At 53.0% G+C, this 18090-nt stretch overlaps 1 protein-coding gene across 5 annotated transcripts in view; it reads right to left on the reverse strand.

Annotated features, from left to right (window-relative positions):
* Positions 1-709: 709 nt before the first annotated feature.
* LOC121272855 (cyclic AMP-responsive element-binding protein 3-like protein 4) overlaps positions 710-18090 on the reverse strand; it is a 73232-nt gene continuing 55851 nt past the window's right edge. For 4 of the 5 annotated variants that reach the window (XM_041179682.1, XM_041179683.1, XM_041179685.1 and 1 more), the window contains 8 exons: positions 15470-15746; positions 11913-12049; positions 11087-11176; positions 7661-7767; positions 6876-6944; positions 5528-5612; positions 3717-3813; positions 710-1759 (listed from right to left, as the gene is read on the reverse strand). In XM_041179682.1, the coding sequence (XP_041035616.1) occupies positions 1362-1759; positions 3717-3813; positions 5528-5612; positions 6876-6944; positions 7661-7767; positions 11087-11176; positions 11913-12049; positions 15470-15746 (1260 nt within the window). In that variant the 3' untranslated portion in view covers positions 710-1361. The remainder of the gene's footprint in view (positions 1760-3716; positions 3814-5527; positions 5613-6875; positions 6945-7660; positions 7768-11086; positions 11177-11912; positions 12050-15469; positions 15747-18090) is intronic. The other variant, XM_041179686.1, reaches the window with a different exon arrangement.

Consider the following 18090-nt stretch of genomic DNA (forward strand, 5'->3'; position numbering starts at 1 on the left):
CACTCTCACAGACACAGATATACACACACACTCACTCTGACACACGCACTCTCACAGACAGACACACACACTCATCCATACTCTCACACACTCTCACAGACACACATATACACACACACTCACTCTGACACACGCACTCTCACAGACAGACACACACACACAACACACACACATGCACTCAAATATACAAACTCTCACACTCAGACATACACATTCTCAGACACACACACACACACTCTCAGACACACACACACATCCATACTCTCTCACACAATCTCACAGACACACATATACACACACACACACTCTGACAAACACACTCTCTCACACTCACAGACACACACACTCATCCATACTCTCTCATACACTCTCACAGACACACATATACACACACAATCATTCTGACAAACACACTCTCTCACACTCACAGACACACACACACACACACATACACACACGCACTCAAATATACAAACTCTCACTCAGACATACACATTCTCAGACACACACACACACACACACACACTCATACATGCTCAGGCACATACTCTCAGACACACACACTCATACACACACACACACACACACACGCATACTCTCAGACATACACACACTTATACTTCCTCTCTCACACACTCTCACAGACACACATATACACATACTCTCACATACACTCACTCCATTGCACACACACTCATTCAGTCTCTCACACGCACTCACTCTCTCACACACACACACACACACACACACACACACACACACTCACTCACTCTCACAAACACTCACTCACTCACACTCTCAAACACACATGGAGAGAGTGAGAGAGAGGATGTTTGGATTTTTATGAAGGACTATTTACAAACCTCATTAATGAGAAATACCAGACCAATAGAAGAAATACCAGACCAATAGAAGAAATACCAGACCATTGGAGAAATACCAGACCAATAGAAGAAATACCAGACCAATAGAAGAAATACCAGACCAATAGAAGAAATACCAGACCAATAGAAGAAATACCAGACCAATAGAAGAAATACCAGACCAATAGAAGAAATACCAGACCAATAAAAGAAATGTAGTGTCCAATCAGCAGCTTGTCCCATCAAGATGGGACAAGGTATAGATGAAGTGTCTGGGAGCCGGCGTGGGGGTTAGAGTTCGGTGTCATCAGTGGCTGATACCCCACTGACTGGTCCACTCGGTGCCTCTGTCCCTCACACAGGGGGTCACTCGGTGCCTCTGTCCCTCACACAGGGGGTCACTCGGTGGCCTGTCCCTCACACAGGGACAGAGGCACCTGATCCTGAGGTAGTGACCCAGTTGCCCTACTATAGGTCTGAAAGATGGAAAAGCCCATTTCACATCTCATCCGCACGGCCAGATTTCGTAGTCTCAGATGGCTGGCCCGGGTGTGGTGAGCTGGGAGTCGGGGAGTGTCCACGGAGCAGGTCAGGGCTCGGGATGGGAGTGCCAGAGTCGGACGAATCCTCCTGTCGTCCAGACGAAGAATTCTTGCTGGTTTTCTGGAGATCTGAATCTTCCAGGTGACTAACCGGGGGAACCCGGGCTTTGAGCAGGAGACCTGACCGGCTCCCTTTGATAACTGGCCCGTCTTGGGAGTTGGGTCTCAGGTTGTCAGCCAATGGGGCAGCTTCTTCCTGCACCTCTACAGATCCCAGGACATCAGAGAGAGAGCTCTCAGCCAGTTCCGATATCTGGGTCGATTCCAGATCTGTTAGGATTGTCCTGGAAATAACTGAGAGGAAGAAAGTGGGAAGAAACCGGGAATGAGACTGTGCAGGGATAACAAAGCTCTAACCTCACAGAACAGTTCCTTAATTTGCTACTCTTATTCCCGTTGTTCGCTTCATCTGCTGAGCTTTTGTTGGGGAACAGTATTGAGGGTTACAGAACCAAAGCGACAGGTGGAGTTCCACCACTATCTCGATAAGGGGCAGAACAGGCTTGTGGAGCCAAAAGGCCTTCCCCTGTCCCTTTCTAAGGGGCTGACAGTTGCTGAGCTACTGGAACCACGGACACAAACAGCTCTTCAGAGATGCTCCCCAAAGACCTGAGCACGAAATATAGGCTCCTCTTTACACAGCAGAACTGAGGGAGCACCACACTGTCGGAGGGTCAGTACTGAGGGGGCGCCGCACTGTCGGAGGGTCAGTACTGAGGGAGTGCCGCACTGTCAGAGGGTCAGTACTGAGGGAGCGCCGCACTGTCAGAGGGTCAGTACTGAGGGACCGCCGCACTGTCAGAGGGTCAGTACTGAGGGAGTGCCGCACTGTCGGACGGTCAGTACTGAGGGAGTGCCGCACTGTCAGAGGGTCAGTACTGAGGGAGTGCCGCACTGTAGGAGGGTCAGTACTGAGGGAGTGCCGCACTGTCAGAGGGTCAGTACTGAGGGAGTGCCGCACTGTCGGACGGTCAGTACTGAGGGAGTGCCGCACTGTCGGAGGGTCAGGACTGAGGGGGCGCCGCAATGTCGAAGGGTCAGTACTGAGGGAGTGCTGCACTGTCGGAGGGTCAGTACTGAGGGAGTGCCGCACTGTCAGAGAGTCAGTACTGAGGGAGTGCCGCACTGTTGGAGGGTCAGTGCTGAGGGAGTGCGCACTGTCAGAGAGTCAGTACTGAGGGAGTGCTGCACTGTCAGAGGGTCAGTACTGACGGAGCGCCGCACTGTTGGAGGGTCAGTGCTGAGGGAGTGCCGCACTGTCAGAGAGTCAGTACTGAGGGAGTGCCGCACTGTTGGAGGGTCAGTACTGAGGGAGCGCCGCACTGTCGGAGGGTCAGTACTGAGGGAGTGCCGCACTGTCGGAGGGTCAGTGCTGAGGGAATGCCGCACTGTCAGAGGGTCAGTGCTGAGGGAGTGCCGCACTGTCGGAGGGTCAGTACTGAGGGAGTACTGCACTGTTGGAGAGTCACTACTGGGGGAGTGCTGCACTGTTGGAGGGTCAGTACTGAGGGAGTGACAGGGCAGTGCTCCCTCAGTACTGACAGTCCGACAGTGCGGCGCTCCCTCAGTACTGACCCTCCGACAGTGCGGCACTCCCTCAGTACTGACCCTCCGACAGTGCGGCACTCCCTCAGTACTGACCCTCCGACAGTGTGGCACTCCCTCAGTACTGACCCTCCGACAGTGTGGTGCTCCCTCAGTTCTGCTGTGTAAAGAGGAGCCTATATTTCGTGCTCAGGTCTTTGGGGAGCATCTCTGAAGAGCTGTTTGTGTCCGTGGTTCCAGTAGCTCAGCAACCGTCTCATTCCCGCACTGTCGGAGGGTCAGTATTGAGGGGGTGCCGCAGTGTCGGAGGGTCAGTACTGAGGTAGATCTGCACTGTCAGGGGGTCAGTACAGAGGGAGCACTGCACTGTCAGAGGGTCAGTACTGAGGCAGCATTGAACTGTTGGGGAGTCACTACTGAGGGAATGCCGCACTGACGGAGGGTCAGTACTGAGGGAGCACTGCACTGTTGGAGGGTCAGTACTGAGGGAGCACTGCACTGTTGGAGAGTCACTACTGGGGGAGTGCTGCACTGTTGGAGGATCAGTACCGAGGGAGCGCCATACTGTCGGAAGGTCAGTACCGAGGGAGGGCAGCACTGTCGGAAGGTCAGTAATGAGGGCGCCTGTACAGACTGCCTCCAGCACAATTCACTGTTGCTAATCCAGTGAGACAGAGCAGGATGTCACCATGCCTAAATACTATACCTCCAGTGGGTTTGTATCCCTGCTGCTTGACTGGAGTTTCCAAGCGGATCAGGTTGTAACTGGGCATAATCAGCAGCATCAGGGAGAAAGTCATAATCTGTTGCAGTGGGATCGTAAACAAAGAGAGTAAGTGCTGTCTGACCGAGATTCTGACACATTTAGACACAGTACTCGAATTGAAGCTGAGAAATAATACAGCTTTGGTTTATACCTTGAACTGCACAGTATCAGCTTGAAGCAGATCAGTCTCCAGTTTGACCAGGGCTTCTGACCCATCAACAACAACTCGTTCCATCTTTCACCCTCTCTGCTTTAAACAGATCATCCAAACTCAAACCAAATTCCCTTTACCCATCAACCCTGTACCAACTGACTGTTTGCTCTCAGTCCAACCTCATCATTCTAATCATTCTCATCCTTGATTTCAAATCCCTCCAGAGCCGCACCCCTCCAGCCCATAACCCTCCGTATCTCTGGAACCTCATATAGCCCCTGCTTCCCTCCCCATCTCTGTTACCTCATCCAGCCCCTACACCCCTCCCTATCTCTGTAACCTCCCCCAGCCCCTACACCCTCACTTTCTCTGTAACCTCCCGCAGCCCCTACACCCCTCCCTATATCTGTAACCTCCCCCAGCCCCTACACCCTTCGCTATCTCTGTAACCTCCCCCAGCCCCTACACCCCTCCCTATCTCTGTAACCTCCCCCAGCCCCTAAACCCCTCCCTATCTCTGTAACCTCCTCCAGCCCCTACACCCCTCCCTATCTCTGTAACCTCCTCCAGCCCCTACACCCCGCCCTATCTCTAACCTCCTCCAGCCCCTACACCCCACCCTATCTCTAACCTCCCCAGCTCCTACACCCCTCACTATCTCTGTAACCTGCTCCAGCCCCTACACCCCTCCCTATCTCTGTAACCTCCTCCAGCCCCTACACCCCTCCCTATCTCTGTAACCTCCTCCAGCCCCTACACCCCTCCCTATCTCTGTAACCTCCTCCAGCCCCTACACCCCTCCCTATCTCTGTAACCTCCTCCAGCCCCTACACCCCTCCCTATCTCTGTAACCTCCCCCAGCCCCTACACCCCTCCGAGGTCTCGGCGCTCCTCCAATTCTGGCCTCTTGCCCAGACCCCAATTCCCATCCCTCTGCCATTGTCAGCTGTGCCTCCAGCTGCCTGGGGCCCTAAGCGCTGGAATTTCCTCCCTAAACCTCTCTGCTCCCTAAAGCCGATCTCCTTGACCAAGCTTTTGGTCAGCTGATATAAAATCTCGTCCCGTGGCTATGTGCTGACAGTCTGGGTAAGCGCCCTTCTCTGTGTGAGGCTTATTGTTCAATCTCGCTAGTTCAGATGGTGAAGGAGCAGGCCCTGGTGTAATCCTGTCATCCCTGAACACTCTGCCAATTTGCTGAATGCAGCTCAGCATGAAATTTGCCTCAGTGCCACAGGTTGGTTGGTGGTGGGGATTGGGGGAAAGTGGAAGAGAATCACTGCTCAGCAACCTGTGCACTAACACTGGGTGAGTGAGGACTGGGCTCGCTCATTCTCCACCAGTTAGCTTTGATAGTGGGTACCAGCTGCCTGTGTGTGGAATCAGGGCCCAGAGCAATCCGATCCTTGCCAGGCACCTTCGACTTTGTAGCAGTAAGGGGTGTTTGCTGCACTCTGGATATTTGTGAAAGGAAGCCTGCCTCGTTCAGCCCCTATCATTGCCCCAGGGTGACCGAGGTCACTGAGCTCATCCAGCAGCATTGAGCCTGTGGGATCCTGCTGTGTACCGCCCAGCACTGCCTTCATTGTCGGATACTCACCATGATGCAGGTACTGGTCTGTGCCGCCTTGTTCGAAGTCTCTTTAATCAGAGACTGTAACCTACGTAGCTGAGTTAGCAGAGACCTAGAGATACAAAATGTCAGATATTAACTAGAGGGCCAGTGCTGAGGGAGAGCCGGACTGTCGGAGGGTCAGTACTGAGGGAGTGCCTCAATGTCGGAGGGTCAGTGCTGAGGGAGTGCCACATCGTCTGAGGGTCAGTGCTGAGAGAGCGCCGTACTGTCAGAGGGTCAGTACTGAGGGAGCGCCGCACTGTCGGAGGGTCAGTACTGAGGGAGCGCCGCATTGTCAGAGGGTCAGTACTGAGGGAGCGCCGCACTGTGTGAGGATCAGTGCTGAGGGAGCACTGCACTGTTGGAGGGTCAGTACTGAGGGAGCGCCGCACTGTGTGAGGATCAATACTGAGGGAGCACTGCACTGTTGGAAGGTCAGTACTGAGGGAGCGCCGTACTGAGGGAGCGCCGCACTGAGAGGTTCAGTGCTGACGGAGCACTGCACTGTCGGTGGGTCAGTACTGAGGGAGTGCCGCACTGTCGGAGGGTCAGTACTGAGGTACGCCGCACTGTCGGTGGGTCAGTACTGAGGGAGTGCCGCACTGTCGGAGGGTCAGTATTGAGGTAGATCTGCATTGTCAGAGGATCAGTGCTGAGTGCCTCACTGTCAGAGGGTCAGTGCTGAGGGTGTGCTGCACTGTTGAAGGGCCAGTACTGAGGGAGCACCACACTGTTGGAGGGTCAGTCCTGAGAGAGTACCACACTGTCAGATGGTCAGTGCTGCGTGAGTGCCACACTTTCGGAGGGTCAGCACTGAGGTAGATCTGTGCTGTCGGAGGATCAGTACTGAGGGAGTGCCGCACGGTCAGAGGATCAGCACTGAGAGGGTGCTGCACTGTCGGAGGGTCTGTACTGAGGGAGCGCCGCACTGTCAGAGGATCAGTGCTGACGGAGCGCCGCACTGTCGGAGGGTCAGTGCTGAGGGAGCGCCGCACTGTCAGAGGGTCAGTGCTGAGGGAGCGCCGCACTGTCAGAGGATCAGAACTGAGAAGGTGCTGCACTGTCGGAGGGTCAGTACTGAGGGAGTGCCGCACTGTCGGACGGTCAGTGCTGAGGGAGCGCCGCACTGTCAGAGGGTCAGTGCTGAGGGAGCGCCGCACTGTCGGAGGGTCAGTACTGAGGGAGTGCCGCACTGTCGGACGGTCAGTGCTGAGGGAGCGCCGCACTGTCGGAGGGTCAGGACTGAGGGAGTCCTGCACTGTCGGAGGGTCAGCACTGACGAAGACCCCAGTGATAGTGCAGACTTGAGGAAGTGGCCATGATGGATACTCACACATTGTGATGTTCGAGCTGTAGCACTTGTTTCTGAAGCTCCTGGTTTTGAGCTGTACAGGCAGCAACCCTGAGAGAAGAGAGGGCGATAGAGTGTGTTAGAACACAGTGAGGAGGGAGTAGCAAAGTGGTATTGTCACTAATCATCCAGGGACCCAGGGTAATACTCCGGGGATACGGGTTTGAGTCCCACCAAGGCAGATGGTGGAATTTGAATTCAATCAATAAAAAAAAATCTGGATTAAATGTCTAATGATGACCATGGAACATTGTGAACTGTCGTAAAAATCCATCTGGGTCACTAATGCCCCTTTAGGGAGGGAAATCTGCCGTCCTTACCTGGTCTGGCCTACACGTGACTCCAGACCCACAGCAACCTGGTTAACACTTAACTGCCCCTCTGAAATGGCCGAGCAATTGTATCAAACCACTAGAAAGTCAAGAGGGAATGAAACCGGACGGACCACCCGGAATCGACCCTGGCTCCGGCAATAACAATGGCAATCTCACCCTCCAGTGGCCTGCACTGTCACTGGGTCAAAATCCTGGAGCTCCCTCCCTAACAGCACGGTGGGTGTACCTACACCACACGGACTGCAGCGGTTCAAGAAGGCAGCTCACCACCACCTTCTCAAGGGGCAATTAGGGATGGGCAGTGAATGCTGGGCCCAGCCAGCGGCACCCACATCCCCCCGTGAATGAGTAAAAATAAAGTCAGTGGAGACCCCTTCCCCTCACTCGCTCTCTGAACCCCTTCCCTTACCTGATCCTGTCTTTGCCCCTCACCTGCTCTCTAACCCATCAATGTATTCCTTCTTCCTCCTCCTACTTTCTTGTGCTGACTGCTTATTCCGGATCTTTCTCCGCACCTTCTTCAAAATCCGTTCCTCAGCCTGGGGAAAGGAGAAAGAGAGTAGGTCATTTAAACTGGAATAATGTGATAGCAAACTGGAGGTTTGTTTCTGTACATTACAGGAAAAGGAGGGAGGGGAGGAAGAAAGGAGGCTGTGGTAATTGTAGTTCTGATAAACTTTGGACTGTAGCTTTAAGACTAATCCTGTGTTGTAAGATCACATGATCTGTGTAAACCAATGAGTTAGCAGCACGGGGAACCTGTAGGAGAGAATTCTTCTTTAGTTATGGAGTTTGATGCACAAGTGTAGCTGCTGCTGCTGTCTTGTAAATAAAGTTAAACATGTCCACCAAGAAAAGTTGCCTGGAAAATCAATTTGATAACAAACTGGCGATGATGATAAATCAGATCTGGTGCTGTACCTCGCCCAGCGATTGTGAGTATCTAAGATAATTAAAAAGAAAGGGAGATATACTCATCCAAGATGCCACAGTTTGACAGAATCAATCCCTTTAAGCCAGCCACAGATGACTGGTCTCAATATATAGAATATCTTGTGTTCTGCTTTCAAGCCAGCGAAATCACGGGTGGAGGAAAAGAGGAGAGCGATTCTCCTGAGTATTTGTGGGAGCAAGACCTACAGTTTAATTCGAAGCTTGATGGCCCCTAGTGCAGGCACAGGCAGTTCAGTGTCTTCCATTCCGGCAGAGACATCGGGCGTGTCTATCCTTGGTTGAGCAACTTCAACAGGAACCACAGGTTCAGCAATGGATACAAGTGGAACATCATTTTGTTGGGGTATCTCCCTTCTTCTTAAATGATCCACATGCTTATGGGTGATCCACCATCCACTTCCATGTGGTACGACAATGGTCCGGTCACAGAGCTTACTTTACCAAGTAACCACTTCGGTCCTCCACTGAAATTCTTTACATATACTGCTTCCCCAAAAGGAAATTGTCGCTCACGACTATGCAAGTCATGAGTCACCTTTTGGTTCCCTTGACTTTTCTCCACCTTTCCCTCCGAATTGGGAAGTATCAGGCTTAGACTTATCCGAAGATGGTGCTTCATCCTCCTGTCGTTGCGTGCTCTTTTCTGTTTTTAGCAGCTCTTGGCTGAGTGCAACCTTTGGCAAATTCCAGATGATGAGTTACTTCCTCATATTTCTCTACAGAATCCTTTCCAGATAAGGCCTTGGAAGTAACTTGTATCTATTTGATGTTATCTTCAGCATCATCATCCAGCAAACCCACCGTGAGGGACTGGAATACTATCAAAGTAAGCACAGTTCAATTATTTGCTTATTGTTTCCTTCAAGTGTTTACAGGTGCTATTGGCCACCAGTTTGGCAGCTCCTTCGAACCGGTCCCACAGTGGATTTGACACCAATTCTATTTGATCTTCAAGGGGCATTCTATCATCCCTTTCAGGGCAAACAAGTTTGCAGAAGTCCTTGAGGAGGCTGATTTTCTTCAGAGAAATAATAAACGCACCATTAGTGCCACATCTCTGAAGTCATTCTGAACATGCTCCTGTTTGAAGTTCTCCAGTACACATTTAACATGTAATACTGTATGAAGACGTTGCTTCTCCATTTCTGTCTTCATAAGTTGTTCACGTTGTTTTATTATTGTTATTGCATTGTCGTGTTGTTAACTTTTTCATTCCCACCTTTTATTGTCTTTTTGGAACCTTCTTTCTTTTTGTCTTCTTCCTACCAGAGTTTAGTTTTGGCCTTTTTTTTGAGTTCACTGTGGGCCAGACTTCTCTCAAATGCAATCTCAACTTGTCTTAATTCGGTAGTTGAGCTCCCCATGACTTCATTATCTACCAGCGTCTTGGAAAGTTCTTCGGCTTTTGCTTTCAAAGCCTCTTTAGCTTCATTCAGCTGATTCCTCAGCTCTTCTGTCTCCTTCTCGTATCTGTTGGCTTCCTCCTGGAACCTTGAACATTTCTGCGTCTTCTCTGCTAACCGGTTCTTCAGTTTGTTCAGAGAGGCATTAAATTCTTCCTGTTTCTCGTTGTCATTTTCCAGAGGTACAAATTGTGTGCAGGTCTCTCAACAGGTTTTCCTTTACTTTGCGAAGCTCACTCACTTCATCTTGAATTCTGTCATTCAGCAGTGTCTCCTTGGGTTTCTTCTGCTGTTCCTCCATGTCGCTTTTCAAGACAGTCTTCATTTCTTCTGTATTTTTGTAAATACAAAATGTACAGAAAAGTTAAAGGGGGAGGAATGTAGTAATTACAGTTTTGGGAAATGTAGGACTATAGCTTTAAGAATAATCCTGTGTTGAAAGATCACATGATCTGTGTAAGCCAATGAGTTAGCAGCACAGGAAACTCGAGGAGAGAATTCTTCTTTAGTTATGGAGTTTGATGCACAGGTGTAGCTGCTGCTGCTGTCTTGTAAATAAAGTTAAATGTTTCCACCAAGAAAAGTTGCCTGGAAAATCAACTCTCTAACAGAGGCAGAGTGAGGGAGAGGGAGAGGAGAGCAGGAGGGGAGAATTGCAAAGTTCCCTAATTTGAAAGAAGTTTAAGTTTAATCAGAAGCCGTGCTTCCGAGCACACAGCTCTCCATTGCTAACACTCTTTCCCTCTCTGTAACTATGCACTGCCTCAATTCATCTGCCTTTCCAACACTGAGACATGACTGTTCCAATACAATCCTGGCTGGTTTCCCATCCTCCACGCCTCCCTAAATTTTGTCTCACCAAGTCCCAATGCCCTCTCACTCCTGTTTTCATTCTTTTACACTGACTGCCAATCAAGCAAAGTCCTGATTTTCAATTCTCTGTCCCACTCTTATTTTCAAATTTCCATTACCTCACCCCCCTCTATAACTTCCTCCAGTCCCTACACCCCTCCCTATCTCTGTAACCTCCTTCAGTCCCTACACCCCTCCCTATCTCTGTAACCTCCTCCAGTCCCTACACCCCTCACTATCACTGTAACCTCCTCCAGTCCCTACACCCCTCACTATCACTGTAACCTCCTCCAGCGCCTACACCCCTCCCTATCTCTGTAACCTCCTCCAGCCCCTACACCCCTCCCTATCTCTGTAACCTCCTCTAGCCCCTACACCCCTCCCTATCTCTGTAACCTCCTCCAGTCCCTACACCCCTCCCTATCTCTGTAACCTCCTCCAGCCCCTACACCCCTCCCTATCTCTGTAACCTCCTCCAGCCCCTACACCCCTCTAATTTCAGCCTCTTGAGCATCCCCCGATTCCCATCGCTCCACAATTCCCTCCTAAACCTCACTCTCCTCCTTTAAGAGCCCCAATTGCTGGTAGGTAACCCCTTGCACTGTGGCCCTGATGCTCGGTGTGTGTTTGGAAAGGGGTGACTGGTTACCTTGGTCAGAGGCAGGTTGCTGGGCAGGACAATTCCCTCCTGATTCAGCAGCCGTTTCTCCTCCTCAGTCAGTGCCAGGTCAGGGAAATGCTGGAAAACAACAGAAGGTAGAATTAATCTGAACTCCACAGTCAGCAGCATATCCTGCACAGTGCCCAACCATCTTCACTGGGAACAGACTCACTCGATCAGCGTCGGAACAACTATCATCTGTCCCCCTCCTCTCCTGAAGGTGCTGACTCTCACTGGGGTACAGGTCCCCCTCCTCTCCTGAAGGTGCTGACTCTCACTGGGGTACGGGTCCCCCTCCTCTCCTGAAGGTGCTGACTCTCACTGGGGTACAGGTCCCCCTCCTCTCCTGAAGGTGCTGACTCTTACTGGGGTACAGGTCCCCCTCCTCTCCTGAAGGTGCTGACTCTCACTGGGGTACAGGTCCCCCTCCTCTCCTGAAGGTGCTGACTCTCACTGGGGTACAGGTCCCCCTCCTCTCCTGAAGGTGCTGACTCTCACTGGGGTACAGGTCTCCCTCCTCTCCTGAAGGTGCTGACTCTCACTTGGGTACAGGTCCCGCTCCTCTCCTGAAGGTGCTGACTCTCACTGGGGTACAGGTCCCCCTCCTCTCCTGAAGGTGCTGACTCTAACTGAATCATTGTTCCTCACACTCTGTCTGTATATGGACCAGTGAGAGCAGACTGTAGACAGACATGGGCACGGGGTTATCTCAGCCTCATGACAGAGGTGGTGTAGGTTGTGGCTGGTGGGTTGGTAGCAGCTTGGCTGAGTGTTGGCTGTGTGTTTTAGTTTCTGCCTCCTATTCGCTGCTTGCCTTCTTTACCATCAGGCTGTTGACGATATCTGTGTCAGTGTCTGTGATGCTACGTGACCTCTTCACACTGCCTGTGAGGGTTGGTGCAGTGTCTACAACACAAGTCTCTGGGATCAGCATCGGCGTATTCCAACTGCCTGCAACACAGAACAGCATAGCTGAGTTATTTAATCCTCAGAGGAACTGACTCTCGCTGGGGTACTGGTCCACTCTATACCCGTGGATTACATACAAACATACGAATCTGGAGTAGGCCATTCAGCCCCTCGAACCTGCACTGCTCTTCAATAAGATTATAGCTGATCTGATTTGAACCTCATATTCCTGCCTACGCTCTCTAACCTTCCACAACCTTACTTATCAAGAGGCTCTATCTAGCTCTGCCTCAAAAACATTGAAGGACTCTACTTCAACCACCTTTTGAGGAAGAGAATTCCATAGTCTCACAACCCTCTGAGTGAAAACTGATTTCCTCCTCTGTATCCTAAATGGGTGACCCTCCATTTTTAAACAGTAACCCCCTAGTTCTAGATTCTCCCTTAAGGGGAAACATCCTCTCCACATCCCCCCTGTCAAGACCCCTCAGGATCTTATATGCTTCAATCAAGCTGCCTCTTACTCTTCTAAACTCCAGTGGATACTTGCCTAGCCTGTTCTTTCCTCAAAAGACAACCCACTCATTCCAGGTATTAGTCTGGTGAACCTTCTCTGTACTACTTCTAACACATTTACATCCTTCCTTAAATAAGGAGACCAATGCCCTTTATAACTAAAGCCCAACCTCCCTACTTTGATACTCAGTTCCCCTCACAGTAAATGATAACATTCTATTAGCTTTCCTAATGACCTGCTGTACCTGCAAACTAACCTTTTGTGATTCATGCACTAGGACACCCAGATCCCTCTGAATCTCCGAGCTCTGCAATCTCTCACCATTTAGATAATATGCTTCTCTTTTATTCTTCCTGCCAAAATAGACAATTTCACATTTTCCCACATTATACTCCATTTGCCAGATCTTTGTCCACTCGTTTAACCTATCTATATTTTTTGTAGCCTCCTTATATCCTCTTCACAACTTACTTTCCTTCCTATCTTTGTGTCATCAGCAAATTTAACAACCATACCGTTGGTCCCTTCATCCAAGTCATTTATATAAATTGTAAACAGTTGAGGCCCCAGCACAGATTCCTGTGGCTCACCACTCGTTACATCCTGCAACCAGAAAAAGGCCCATTTATGCCAACCCTTTGTTTCCTGTTAGCTAGCCAAACTTCTACCCTGGCAATATGTTACCCTCTACACCATGAGCTTTTACTTTCCACAATAACCTTTGATATGGCACCTGATCGAATGCCTTCTGGAAATCTAAGTACAGAACATCCACTGGTCTCCCTTTATCCACACTCATGTCACTTCTTCAAAGAACAAAAGGTTAGCATGCTATTCAACCAAGGAGGGGAGCATTCCAGCCCAACTCACTCCTCTCAATATTCACACAACCTCAGACTTACACTCAGACACATACACAACAACTCCTCCTCACCACGTGCACACACGCACACACACATCCTCCATGTTCCAGAATCACCGACCCTCCCTGTCCCGGGACCGCTGACCCTCCCTGTCCCTGTCCCGGGATCACTGACCCTCCCTGTCCCTGTTTCAGGATCACTGACCCTCCCTGTCCCTGTCCTGGGGTCACTGACCCTCCCTGTCCCTGTCCCTGTCCCGGGATCACTGACCCTCCCTGTCCCTGTCCCGGGGTAACTGACCCTCCCTGTCCCTGTCCCAGGGTCACTGACCCTCCCTGTCCCTGTCCCGGGGTCACTGACCCTCCCTGTCCCTGTTTCGGGGTCACTGACCCGCCCTGTCCCTGTTTCGGAGTCACTGACCTTCCCTGTCCCTGTCCCGGGGTAACTGACCCTCCCTGTCCCTGTCCCGGGGTAACTGACCCTCCCTGTCCCTGTCCCGGGGTAACTGACCCTCCCTGTCCCTGTCCCGGGGTCATTGACCCTCCATGTCCCGGGGTCACTGACCCTCCCTGTCCCTGTCCCGGGGTCACTGACCCTCCCTGTCCCTGTCCCTGTCCCGGGATCACTGACCCTCCCTGTCCCTGTCCCGGGGTAACTGACCCTCCCTGTCCCTGTCCCAGGGTCACTGAACCTCCCTGTCCCTGTTTCGGAGTCACTGACCCTCCCTGTCCCTGTCCCGGGGTAACTGACCCTCCCTGTCCCTGTCCCTGTCCCGGGGTAACTGACCCTCCCTGTCCCTGTCCCGGGGTAACTGACCCTCCCTGTCCCTGTCCCGGGGTAACTGACCCTCCCTGTCCCTGTCCCGGGGTCATTGACCCTCCATGTCCCGGGGTCACTGACCCTCCCTGTCCCTGTCCCGGGGTCACTGACCCTCCCTGTCCCGGGGTCACTGACCCTCCTTGTCCGTGTTTCGGGGTCACTGACCCTCCCTGTCCCTGTCCCTGTCCTGGGATCACTGACCCTCCCTGTCCCTGTCCCAGGGTCACTGACCCTCCCTGTCCCTGTTTCAGGATCACTGACCCTCCCTGTCCCTGTCCCGGGATCACTGACCCTCCCTGTCCCTGTCCCGGGATCACTGACCCTCCCTGTCCCTGTCCCGGGGTAACTGACCCTCCCTGTCCCTGTCCCGGGGTAACTGACCCTCCCTGTCCCTGTCCCGGGATCACTGACCCTCCCTGTCCCTGTCCCGGGATCACTGACCCTCCCTGTCCCTGTCCCGGGATCACTGACCCTCCCTGTCCCTGTCCCGGGGTAACTGACCCTCCCTGTCCCTGTCCCTGTCCCGGGATCACTGACCCTCCCTGTCCCTGTCCCGGGATCACTGACCCTCCCTGTCCCTGTCCCTGTCCCGGGATCACTGACCCTCCCTGTCCCTGTCCCGGGGTAACTGACCCTCCCTGTCCCTGTCCCAGGGTCACTGAACCTCCCTGTCCCTGTTTCGGAGTCACTGACCCTCCCTGTCCCTGTCCCGGGGTAACCGACCCTCCCTGTCCCTGTCCCGGGGTCATTGACCCTCCATGTCCCGGGGTCACTGACCCTCCCTGTCCCTGTCCCGGGGTAACTGACCCTCCCTGTCCCTGTCCCTGTCCCGGGGTCACTGACCCTCCCTGTCCCTGTCCCGGGGTAACTGACCCTCCCTGTCCCTGTCCCTGTCCCGGGATCACTGACCCTCCCTGTCCCTGTCCCGGGGTAACTGACCCTCCATGTCCCGGGGTCACTGACCCTCCCTGTCCCTGTCCCAGGGTCACTGACCCTCCCTGTCCCTGTCCCGGGGTCACTGACCCTCCTTGTCCGTGTTTCGGGGTCACTGACCCTCCCTGTCCCTGTCCCGGGGTCACTGACCCTCCCTGTCCCTGTTTCGGGGTCACTGACCCGCCCTGTCCCTGTCCCGGGGTCACTGACCCTCCCTGTCCCTGTCCCAGGGTCACTGACCCTCCCTGTCCCTGTCCCGGGGTCACTGACCCTCCCTGTCCCTGTCCCGGGGTCACTGACCCTCCCTGTCCCTGTTTCGGGGTCACTGACCGAGCTCGATTGACACGAGGCTGGTGCTGTTGGCTGCTCGCTCTGTCTTCATGCCTTCCAGCATACTGACTCCATACACAACCTGGTAGAATGTGCTGGGACCAGCCTCACTCTCAGGTCCAGGGTCACTGTGCTGTGGACTGTCTGGGCGCTGGTCATCGGAGATGCCGCTGTCAGTCTCTGAGGCTACTTCGACTACTCTCCGACTGCTGCTGTAAACCTCATTGGGGTTAATCATTGTCTGTAATGTGTCCTCAGGTTCACTCTCAGTGAAACTCTGCTCAGACAGATAAGGAGAGATAACAGTCACAGAGAGAGCACAGCGTGCAGTACAACAGTCTTTAGCACATAAAGCAACCAGAGATACTTCACAGGAACATAAAGCACACAGAGTTCAACACTGGATAACAGGAGTGAGGCAGAGAGAGAGGAAGGTGAGACATAGAGAGATAGAGAGAGTGAGGGGGAGACAGAGAGTGAGGGGGAGACAGAGAGAGAGGGGAGACAGAGAGAGAGGGGAGACAGAGAGAGAGGGGAGACAGAGAGAGAGAGGGGGAGATAGAGAGAGGGGAGACAGAGAGAGAGAGGGGGAGATAGAGAGAGGGGAGACAGAGAGAGAGAGAGAGAGAGAGGGGAGATAGAGAGAGAGAGGGGAGACAGAGAGAGGGGAGACAGAGAGAGAGAGAGGGGAGAGAGAGGGGAGACAGTGAGAGAGAGAGAGAGGAGACAGAGAGAGAGAGAGAGGGGAGACAGAGAGAGAGTCAGAGAGAGAGAGGGGAGACAGAGAGAGAGAGAGGGGGAGATAGAGAGAGAGAGAGGGGAGACAGAGAGAGAGAGAGAGAGGAGACAGAGGGAGATAGAGAGAGGGGAGACAGAGAGAGAGACAGAGAGAGAGAGGGGAGACAGAGACAGAGAGAGAGAGGGGAGACAGAGAGAGAGACAGAGAGAGAGAGGGGAGACAGAGAGAGAGAGGGGGAGATAGAGAGAGAGAGAGAGAGGGGAGACAGAGAGAGAGAGGGGAGACAGAGAGAGAGGGGGAGATAGAGAGAGAGAGAGAGAGAGAGGGGAGACAGAGAGAGAGGAGACAGGGGGAGATAGAGGGGAGACAGAGAGAGAGAGAGAGAGAGAGAGAGAGAGTGTAGACAGAGAGAGAGAGAGAGAGTGGAGACAGAGAGAGAGAGGGGGGAGACAGAGAGAGAGAGAGGGGAGACAGAGAGAGAGAGAGAGAGGGGAGACAGAGAGAGAGAGAGGGGCGACAGAGAGAGAGAGAGAGAGGGGAGACAGAGACAGAGAGAGGGGAGACAGAGAGAAGGGAGACAGAGAGAGAGAAAAAGAGGGGAGACAGAGAGAAAAAGAGGGGACACAGAGAGAGAGAGAAAGAGAGGGGAGACAGAGAGAGAGAGAGAGGGGAGACAGAGAGAGAGGGGAGACAGAGAGAGAGAGAGAGAGAGGAGACAGAGAGAAAAAGAGGGGAGACAGAGAGAGAGAGAGAGAGGGGAGACAGAGAGAGAGAGAGAGAGTGGAGACAGAGAGAGAGAGAGGGGAGACAGAGAGAGAGAGAGAGGGGAGACAGAGAGAGAGAGAGGGGGAGACAGAGAGAGAGAGAGAGGGGCGACAGAGAGAGAGAGAGAGGGGCGACAGAGAGAGAGAGAGAGGGGAGACAGAGACAGAGAGAGGGGAGACAGAGAGAAGGGAGACAGAGAGAGAGAAAAAGAGGGGAGACAGAGAGAAAAAGAGGGGAGACAGAGAGAGAGAGAAAGAGAGGGGAGACAGAGAGAGAGAGGGGAGAGAGCGAGAGGGGAGACAGAGAGAGAGAGAGAGAGGGGAGAGAGAGAGGAGACAGAGAGAGAGAGAGAGAGGGGAGACAGAGAGAGAGACAGAGAGAGAGAGAGGGGGAGACAGAGAGAGGGGAGACAGAGAGAGAGGGGAGACAGAGAGAGAGACAGAGAGAGAGAGAGAGAGGGGAGACAGAGAGAGGGGAGACAGAGAGAGGGGAGACAGAGAGAGGGGAGACAGAGAGAGGGGAGACAGAGAGAGGGGAGACAGAGAGAGAGAGAGAGAGGGGAGACCGAGAGAGTGAGAGGGGAGACAGAGAGAGAGAAAGAGAGAGAGGATGGAGACAGAGAGAGAGAGAGAGAGAGGGGAGACAGAGAGAGAGAGAGAGAGAGATGGGAGACCGAGAGAGAGAAAGAGAGAGAGGGGGGAGACAGAGAGAGGGACAGAGAGAGAGGAGACAGAGAGGGGAAAGAGAGAGAGAGAGAAAGAGAGGGGAGACAGAGAGAGGGAGAAAGAGAGAGGAGAGACAGAGAGAGAAAGTGGTTAAAGAAAGAGAGGGAAGAGACAGAGAGAGAGTGGAGAGAGTCGGGTGGGGGAGAGACAGAGAACGAGACCGAGAGAGAGAGGACAGACAGGGAGAGGGGAGAGACGGGGAGAGAGGGAGAGACGGGGAGAGAGGGAGAGGGGAGGGAGAGGGGAGAGGGAGGGAGAGGGGAGAGGGAGGGAGAGGGGAGAGGGAGGGAGAGGGGAGAGGGAGGGAGAGGGGAGAGGGAGGGAAAGACAGGAAGAGGCAGGGAGAAAGGAGAGGCAGGGAGAGACGGGGAGAGGGGAGAGGCAGGGAGAGA

This window comes from Carcharodon carcharias, chromosome 36 (genome assembly GCF_017639515.1).
Source record: "Carcharodon carcharias isolate sCarCar2 chromosome 36, sCarCar2.pri, whole genome shotgun sequence".
Taxonomy (NCBI): Eukaryota; Metazoa; Chordata; class Chondrichthyes; order Lamniformes; family Lamnidae; genus Carcharodon; species Carcharodon carcharias.